General features: G+C 45.1%; 1 protein-coding gene across 3 annotated transcripts in view; it reads right to left on the reverse strand.

Annotated features, from left to right (window-relative positions):
• Positions 1 to 8631, reverse strand: part of FNBP1L (formin binding protein 1 like) — a 67357-nt gene extending 58726 nt beyond the window's left edge. The window contains exon 1 of one of the 3 annotated variants that reach the window (XM_019531093.1): positions 8398 to 8631. In XM_019531093.1, coding sequence (XP_019386638.1) covers positions 8398 to 8424 — 27 coding nt within the window. In that variant the 5' untranslated portion in view covers positions 8425 to 8631. The remainder of the gene's footprint in view (positions 1 to 8397) is intronic. The other 2 variants (XM_019531091.1, XM_019531092.1) reach the window with 2 other exon arrangements.
• Between the last annotated feature and the right edge of the window lie 1395 nt (positions 8632 to 10026).

Here is a 10026-nt window from a genome sequence, read left to right on the forward strand (position 1 = left end):
GGCGCGTGCCCATCCGTGTCATGCCTCTGGTAGGCTGGCTACGGCTGAGGCTGGCTATGGCTGGAGCGGGGTCGCAGGCAGGGTCTCGTGCCCTCCCACGCCCTCCCCTGCGCTAACTCGAGCGCCTGTTTACGCACCCTGTTCGCACGGCTCCGGTCACGTGGCTCCCTGGGTGGCTGGGCCAAGTAGGGGCCTGGGCGAGGGCATCAGCTCATGGTCGCTGTCACCCAGCTTCCCATCGATCACTAGGTCGCCGATAAGGTCGTCCCCCGTAGCCAGTATCTGCTTTTCATCCAAGCAAAGCTCTATACAAACCTATTTGTCTATTTATTTCAACTTAGATGTGGTAACAATTAGTCACTCTCATAGTAGTACAGACACCTACTATGACAATGTTATTCCCTTAGTCACACAGCTCTTGATCAGCCACACAATTTCCACTACTGTCACTGGCCCAAGGCAAGGTGTGTCCCTTTACAATCAGATTTCTCATCAAACTGCAAAAATGGTACAAGTTAAATGTAGGTTAAACTCCAGGCAGTGACCCTTTAAGCAAATGTGAGATTTTTCAAAAGCAATTTACTCTAATGTTGTGGATCAACGGTAAAAAAAAAACTTTCAGGAAACAATTCTGTGCTGAAATAAAATGATACTCAGATATTACATGCACTTCAGCATTAGGTTATGTAACTAAGCACTGCAATCAAGCTTTAGCTATATCCCCCCCAAAAATAATATGTATATTTAGAGAACCAGCTTCTGAATTATTGGTTTTAGAAGTATTTTTGTAGTTTCTCAAACAAAAGCAGAGCTCAGCCTCTACTGTAATTATTTTTAAAAAAGAATGTTGAACTAATTTTGACTCCAAATGCTCTAAAATCCTTGAGCTTACTCAGAATATCAGAAATGTATTGTGCCTTGTAAGATACAGAGTATAGTTATAGTTAAGTGATCCTAATTTAAGTATTGAACAAGGATTTTAGAACATGACTGGGGCTCAGATCATGGCCTTTCACACCTCTCAGTCATTTTGCCCCAGTCCCAGTTAGAAGATAACATGCATGTACCCTGTGAAGCTATCTTTCCTACCCAAGGGCAAACCCACATCTGCAATTTTTAACTATTCTTTCAATGGTTCCCACAGGATTCCTTCTAACACTGTATTTCACTTGCCCATCACTGAATCCACAAGCCACTCTTGCATCCCACCTCACTGCTGACAATCCTCATGGCACGATTGCTCCTAAGCACTAATGCTAACACAGTGCACAGAATTCATGACTCATTAAAATGAGTCATGCAGAATCTCATTTGCTTCTCAGTTACAAGCACACACCAAGGGAAGGGCAGGAAGACAGCTGACTTCCTAAGTTTCCTTGCACTAGATATCACTGGTTTTCCAAATTACTACAGCTAATCGCTCTACCACTCAAAGCAGGTCCTGCACCTACTCCTGACTCACCTCAATGGGAGTGGATCAGACAGACCGCATGCACAGCAATGACCAGGCCCCCACACCTGCTCCACACCACCCGCCTGTGGAGCGTCCTGCCACCTTCTGGGCACGCAGAAGGGCTGGGGCAGCTCTGCTTTGGATTGCTTTTCTAGACAGCCCAGGTGGCAGCAGCAGCTGGCCCCAGCCCCACAGTACTGGCGGGGACCTGTGTGCAGCCCTGACCTGCCCTGCGCCTGCTGTGGACTCACCTGCTCATGCTGAACAGCTGAAGCAGCAGCAGCACTAGTGGGGCAGAAGTGTGCTTGGCACAGAAGAAAAGCAGCCTCCCGCCCCCCCTCCCCCAACTGCTGTCCAGCACTTCCTGCAGCAGCTGCACAGAGCCCACTCTGGGCTGCCCTGCAGCTCCACTGCTGTCACCACCATCTCCGGGCTGCCCAGCCGGGCAGTGGGGCCAGTGCAGAGGGCCACAGGGCAGCCCAGCATGGGCTCCGCATGGCTGCTGCAGGAAGCGCCGGGCCGCGGTGAGGGAGAGGGGCTGCCTTCCCCCCCACGCCGAGCACACTTCTGCCCTGCTAGCACTCCTGCAGCTGTTCAGCATGAGCAGGCGAGTCCGCAGCAGGTGCAGAGTGGGGGAGGGCTGCCCGCAGGTCCCCACCAGTACGGTGGGACTGGGGCCAGAGGCAGCAGCTGGAAGGAGCTGCTACTGCCTGGGCTGCTTAGAAAAGTAGTCCAGCTGCAAAGCCACTCCAGCCCCACTGTGTGCCCAGGAGGCAGCAGGACATGTCAGGGTGGAATGTTGCCTGGACCAGGTGGGACTGGGGGACCCGCCACGAGCCAGACAAAGCTCCTCCGCAGCCCCGATCCAGTCCGTGGGCTGTATTTTGCCCACCCCTGAGGAATGACAGGGCAACTTTACCTCTCTATTACAGTTTTTGTCAACAAATAAAACATCTTCATTTCTCAGTAATTTGTGGACTTTCACATCTGTACACAAAACTATTCAGATTCATGAACAATAGCCTGACATAATTAGAAGTCAAAGTTAGACTAAAAGTACTGTTAACAAAATTAGTCTCTGGCCTCAATCCTGAGCAACCTGCATCCAAATTAGTGTAGAAGTTGCTCATTGCCTTACAGGAGAGAGGCCCATATTGGCTCAGGTTTGGTAACTAAAACTATCAGTTATATGAGTTTATTTTGCTCTCTGAACACCTCATTTGGACCTCAAGTTCTGTTAATTCATCTACTGTAGACTGACTAAAAATGAACAATCCAGTGACTTCTCTCCAACAACTCATTCCTTTTATGAGGTGAAGAGATTTTCTTTATTGTCCCATCTGCAATTATTTTCTTTAACAGCCTAAAGGAAGCGATTTAAATATGTAGAAATCCACCCACCACTTTCTTTTCTCAGATCCAATGCACTGTCGTATTTAAGAAAGAGCAGCCAATGTTATATCCACACTGTACCTTTTCACTTGATTTTAAAACCTAATCCATATCTGTTTCGCTCTGACTAATTACGAAAAGCTAGATGCTTCCTCTCTTCTTGAACACTGTCTTCAGTAGAAACAATGTCTCGCAAAAAATGATGATGAAATCTTTCTGAACTCATTGTTTTTAAAAAGTGGTTTTTAATATGTAAAGTCACTGGATGAGGTATTTAAATTAAAAACAGATGTCTCTGTTGGCATCACAAAAACTGTGGAATTTTTCAGTATTTAACAAGTCAGATAGCCAACAATAAAATGTAATAGGATTCTTCAGTATGTCAGTTGCTTCAGTTTTTAAATTGGAGCACAGAAAGTATCTAGCAAAAATCTACTTGTAACATCACCAAATCTACTTCTACCTTCATCATAAATCTGTACAAGAGAAATACTAAAATTATTCAAAGTATTTGTTTGATATACAGACAGTGTCTTTCCAAAACCGAAAAAATATAAAGAAGCAGAACATGATGGATAATAAAAGACTCCCCCTCCCATCTTCATAATTCTCTCAAAAATACAATATAATAAAAGAAGTGATCAGATGATGTAATCCAGTTGGGTTGGCTGAAGGTTTAAAGCATATAGTATTTTCTAACAAAGAAAAAATAATTCGTATAAGGTACACGTAGTATTGGAGTGATGTCATAGCCATGATGGTCCAGGAATTATGCAAGAGGCAAGGATTTTCGTGGGGTGTGTAAACAAAAGCTAAATTAATCTTTAATGTATTGGAAATACACATTTCTACATTGTCATGATCACTGATCTATCCACCCCCGCTTTCTGCTACATATACAAACTCCAGGTTCAAAGTAGCTCAGTTCTGATTTTTCTAGAATGACTTATAGCAGCTTTAGGAGGGCATTGTGTTCAAAACACCACGCATTTGCATTTTCTCAGACCTGCATTTTGCATATTGGCTTCTATTCCATCCAGGAGAACACAAAACAACATCAGATTCTCCCTATACCTGAAGAAGGGTGTGCCCAAAAGCTTGATAAAACAATTTTTCCAACTATTTAGTTGGTCTAATAAAATATATCACATTTTAATAAAAGATATCACATTTGTCTGCTTTGTGTTCAGCAAGTATTTTCTACATCTGTGACACAAGTCTGTCAAAGACATACAAATCCATTGGCAGCTAATCAGTGCCAAGCACCAGGTAAATAGCATGCAGTTAAGCAGACCAGCAAGCAAGGAACGATAGGGTCACATATGCAGTAGCAGCACTAAGCTATTACAAGTCCATTTTTAATTTTATGTTGCGTTCCTGAGAGCTCTCTCTCAACTTACACAGGTTGAAATCATCACCTGTTATTTTCTGCTGTTATTCTCCTAACTTAACATAAGAGAACTACAAGACATTTTCCCAAATACCATAAACCATAGACCAATGATTCAATTAATCTAAATATTGGAATTATAGTTTTGTATATGATATAAGGAAAGAAGTGTGCCTGCCATTTCTTGGTCTCCTCCTCTTGTCATTTCCCACAGAGTCCCTTTCTATTCTCTTCTTGTCTCTTTTTGTTGTCTCTCCACTGCCCATCTACCCCCACACTTCATTTCTTTCATTACTCCCTTAAATCTCTTTTACGCTGCTTGATTCTCTCTTCCTGCTTCCTCTCCCGACTCCCTAGTGAGAAGATAAAATTGCCTGCTCTTTGAACAGGTGATAAAATACATGCCTTAATCAAGGAGTACTTACCCAAGAGAAACAAATTAATAGCAACATTTTGAAAATGCATTCAAATCTATGCCTGATACAAAATCTCACAATTTGTTACTCTGACAACCATCAAAATATTCTGTTACTGTAGTAAACTGTTAGTAATTTTTCTGTTTATAGAATTTTCAGTAAAAGCATATTACATGATAATGGCTGAATAACTATTTCTTTGTTATAATGTTGCTTCATAGCGAATCTCTGCAACCATGCTGGAAAGTAATTCACAAAACAGGGTATAATTTTCCTAAAAACCTACCATGCCATGATAGTATACTGACAACGTTTCAGTTGGTTAAATACAAATCAAGGGATCTTGTAAAATCTAAACAGCCTCTACTCAATAGATACAGCTCTACTTTTACTTGCCTTATTTATTTTTTACACCCATGTTTATGTTTGTCCCGATGTATTTTGTATTCTCTTCGGCATCAACTAATTCGTACATATTCTTTACATCCAACGTTTTAAGAGGGAAATATATGCTGCTCCCATCTGTACTCTGTCTGGACTCACTTCTAAAAAGTCTGAAGAAATGGAAGGAGCAACAATAAAAAAATATATAGTTTAGGATTAAAGTCAATGCTTGATCTCTACTTCTGAAATCACAGAATGAACTTTAAGCAACAATAATAGCTCAAAAACTTGTTAAGCATGGAACCATTATAAAATCTCAAGTTATGGTCATCTGAATACTGTCAGATTACAGCAAAGCTTCTGATTGCACAACCATTGCTCTGTTAGGCTAGGGACAGAAATTACACATAAACCAGTTTAAGTGATCAGAAACAAGTTTAAATCTGTAACAGAATAGAAATTCAGTCATATAAACTGCTTTCAAAATGGCCAAAACTGCTTTAAAATAAACCTGGTTGCACACAATATCAACTTTAACAGATTTAGGTCAAACTGGTTTATGGAAATTCTGTCCCAGACCGCTTCCTGGTTTAAGTTAACAGCCCTCCAGCATCCCAGGATGCTTCAGAGTCCTGGGCTGGGCTGCCTGCTCTAGTGGAGCAGGGTTGACCCCCTCTTCCCAGCTGGAGCATTACCACTGCTCCAGCTGGCTGAGCAGGGAAACCCTGCTCCAGACTGCCCCTCGCTGGTCCAACAGCAGGAGTGGGGGGCATGGCCTGATGCTGGTAACCCCTCCTGCGAGGGGTTACTTGAGCAATGAGAGCAGGCACATGGCCAGACCCCAGCCCTGGGCCCAAGAGGAAGGGAGGGGGAAATCACAGAGAAGCAGGGCTAGCAGGGATCTCCCAGAGGTGCTCTAGTGTCTAGTCCAGCTCCTGCCTGAGCCCAGGTCCAGACGCTATGGTACAAGCACTAGAATCTAAAAAGCAGAGAGTTTGCTTGCCAGGGGGCTCTGCACTGCTGGGGGGAAAAGTCAACAAGGCTTTCCTATGGCCAGTTTTCCCCTCCTTCCCCACAGAGGGGCTCAGCACTGGACCCCTCCAGCCCTGAGCCCCAAGGCAGCACTGCACAGAGCCTGCCCCCGACCCTGCGGTGGCAGGGGAAGGGGAAGAGGAGGAGGGGGAGAGCCCTACCTGCTGTAGCAGCTCTGTTACAGCCCAGCTTGGCCTGGGCACGGGAAGCCAGGAGCAATCCGGACGCACAGCTCCCATGGCCCCAGCCTGAGCCACAGTGTCTGGCCACGACTCAGGCAGGGGCTGGACTAGACACTAGGGCACCTGTGGAGGTCCCTGTCAGCCCTACTTCCCTATGATTCCCCCCCCCCCGCCTCAGGCCCAGGAGTGGGATCTGGCCACGCCCCCGCTTTCACTGCCTGACCCCTCAGAGCCAAAGAAGAATTGGTGTCTGGCCATTCTCCCCTACCACAAAAGCCTGGCAAGGGCTTCTTCTCACCTCCCCCTCCAGTCACACCCAGGCTGGGGTCCCTGCAGGCCAGGCTAGGGGTTTAATCCCCTCCCCAATCATACTCAGGCTGCCAAGGCCTGGCCACACCCTCCCTTCAGCTCAGCTTCCCTGCAGAAGGGAAGGGAAGGCTCTCTCTAGCCCCTCCACCCAGCTTCTAGCCTCAGCCACGGCAGGCACGTGGCTGCATTACCTGACTCAGAAGCAAATGCCTCTTCACTTGCTTGTCAGGTCAATCTATGCAGGTTAAACTAACTAATCAACTAATGCAGGTTAAACTAACTAATCAATTCAGGCTCAGGCTTTTTTTAATGTCCATACTTAGGCCCACTTTACATTACAAGACACTAAGGCTATCTTTATGTTATGTGCCACATTAAAATTGACAGACTTTCTTCACCAGGAAAAAAAAATCCTTTCTAGGCAAGAAAACTTTTAAATCCAATTCCCCTACTTTACAGCATCCATTTTAGGTAAGCTGCAAGGGGCAGAGAGGTGGATGGAGGGAGGTGCAGAGGCCACGGGGGTGGGTCAGGCAATGGGGGATAGAGCTAGAGAGAAAGCAAGAGAGAGCAGAGGCTAGGAGAGGACAGGGGCTGCAAGAGGCAGGCAGAGGGGGACATAGCTGATGCAGATATAATTCCAACCCAGAGCCCCAGTAAGGGCTGAAGTCAAAGCCACAGCAGCTGCCTCCTCACTTTCCCTCCTCACCCTGTACTCAAGGACAAGAGGTGCTTTTTCCCATATTGAATGGGAAGGGGGGAAACCTTGTCTTGATTTGAATAAATTCTCTAATAATCTGGAACCTGTGGTTTTAAATGGAACATAGAAGGCAGTATCATGCTGGATACTGGGAAAGATATTTGGCATGATATAAATAGCCACATCACTTCCTCTTTCTGAATATAGTCAAAATAAGATCCTGAATCACTGCTACTAAATCTCCAGACAAAATATATTTAAAGAAATGGAAGCAGAGAGATTGTCCTATGGCCAGTTTACTAGACAAAAGAACCTAGAGCTGCAATACCAGCTCTCCCACTAACATGTTATATGTAGGGCTCAAATTACAATCCGACTCTTGGGGGAGTCTGCAGCAGTGGCAGCCAGAAGCTGGAAGGAGCTGCCTCCACTGGACTTGCTTAGAAAAGCGCAGGGTGGACTGGGAGATCTTGTTTCTTATGGGGGGGCTCAACCCCCTCATATTTAGAACCCGATTATATGGCCTTGGGGGAAAAAAGTGAAGTGACTTGTCCATCTATAAAAGAATATACTGCTCAACTGAACCACAGGGATTTTCTCAAGATCAATACATATTTGTACACCATTTTGAAGCTGTAAAAAACTACAGACTGGGAGCTCAAGGTATTTCTACAATAAATTTCAAAAGGTTTATAAGAAGCACAAAGGTCTTTATTAGAATTTTATATGAATAAAAATCTCCTGTTCTCAATTAATATCAAATAAGTTTGTACCTATCTTGGTTTTTAAGTTTCAAGATGATATCTTCTATTTATCGAAGGTTTCCTTTGGTCAGGAATGATTTTTTTTAGCATTAAAATCTTCAGAGTGGCTACAAGTTGACCACTTGTTCAGTGTCATGTCAGGTTGCCAAATTTCATTTAGTTAAAGCTCATTCTTCCCAAGTTCTTTAAAATGTTATTTATCTAGAAACAGGAATAGGCAACCTGCATATGGAAAACTTAAACAGTCTGAGCTTCTGCTAGCTAAGAAACAGGTTTTTCAGTATTTGTTTTTGCATTATTAGAAAGCACAAAGAATAGGAAAATGAAGAATTCTTTAACAGACATGCTGAGGTTTGAGAAATGATGTTCTCATACCTCCATTTGGCAAACTGAATGAAACATCTGGCAGAATCTGAGGCAGGAGAAGTGTCAGCTACCAGGTGCAAACATCTTTCATCTTATTCAGTCAGCAACATTTCAAAAGCTCCTTTCCCCATAACAATGGTCTTGTTATGCAAACTTCATGTTTCAGAATGATGCAGGGTCCCTTAGAACTTTGACAAGCATCTCTCATTTTCCAGGCCACTTTACCATAAGCCAACTTTCACTGTTTTGTGAATATTACAATTTGGTCCTTGGGAAGAACCACCTGATACCCTGAAGGTATAAAGAAAGAATACTGCTAACCAGGGGCAAAATGGGGGGAAGGGGAGAGGGGGATGCAGTGGCATAGATGAACCTCATTGTTGGGAGTAGCACAGGGGATTTTTTCTTCTACATGCATAAATCAGATAAAAATCCCATCTCTGTCTCCCTGCTCTCAATACCCCTGCCTTCCCCACCCTCCTCAGCTGCAACAGTGCCTGCTGCTGCCACTGCTTCTGTCCCTGCTGAACCTGTTGGCCCTAACTGAGGGGGAGGACAAGGGCTCCAGAATCAGTACTACCAACTCCAGCTGGGAACAGCAGTAGTTTCAGCTGCAGCAGCAGCAGACTCATTCTTCCTCTCTGCCAGTCTCCGGCATGTTTCCTGCCATCCTGGGAGCAAGTACATGGCTGCTGCCATCCTCTGCTGAGCCCACTGCAGCAGTTCTAGAGCTCCCAACTACGAAATGAATTGAAAGAGTTGTTGTGTTGGAGGGTGTTGGCATATGGCAACCAAGCTCAGCAGGGAACACCCAGGAGGACTGGGCAGGGAGAACCCCACACTCCTACTGCTGTTCTCTGCTAAGCTAAGCCTAGCTGGAATTGGGCAGGAACATGAAGAGCACACACCAGTCCCTCATCATAAGCCTGGGACAGAGGCAGCAGCAGATGGGGGAGGGGACATGCAGATCACAGAATCATAGAAAATTAGGGTTGGAAGGGACCTCAGGTCATCTAGTCCAACCCCTGTTCAAGGCAGGACCAGGCCCAACTAGATCATCCCAGCCAAAGCTTTGTCTAGCCGGGTTTGGAAAACCTCCAAGGATGGAGCTTCCACCACCTCTGGGTGACCTGTTCAGGGGTTTTACTAACCTCCTAGTGAGGAAATTCTTCCTAATATGTAACCTAAACTTCCCTTGCTGCAACTTGAAACCATTACTCCTTGTTCTGTCATCTGCCACCACTGACAATAGCCTAACTCCACCCGCTTCCAAACCCCGCTTCAGGTAGCTGAAGACTGCTATTAAATGTCGTCTCAGTCTCCTCTTCTCTAGACTAAATAAGCCCAGTTCCCCCAGTCTTTCCTCATAAGTAATGTCCCCCAGCACCCTTGCTATTTTTGGTGCTCTCCACTGGACTCTCTCCAATTTGTTCACATCCTTTTTGTAGTGGGGGTCGCAAAACTGAACACAGTACTCCAGATGTGGCCTCACCATGGCTGATTAGAGGGGAATAATCACTTCCCCTGACCTACCAGCAACACATCTACCAATGCAGTCCAGTATACCGTTAGTCTTCTTGGCAACAAGGGCACACTGCTGGCTCATATTCAGATTACTGGCCACTATAACCCTCAGGT

The sequence above is a fragment of the Crocodylus porosus genome, unplaced genomic scaffold (genome assembly GCF_001723895.1).
Source record: "Crocodylus porosus isolate Cpor-Errol unplaced genomic scaffold, CroPor_comp1, whole genome shotgun sequence".
Taxonomy (NCBI): Eukaryota; Metazoa; Chordata; order Crocodylia; family Crocodylidae; genus Crocodylus; species Crocodylus porosus.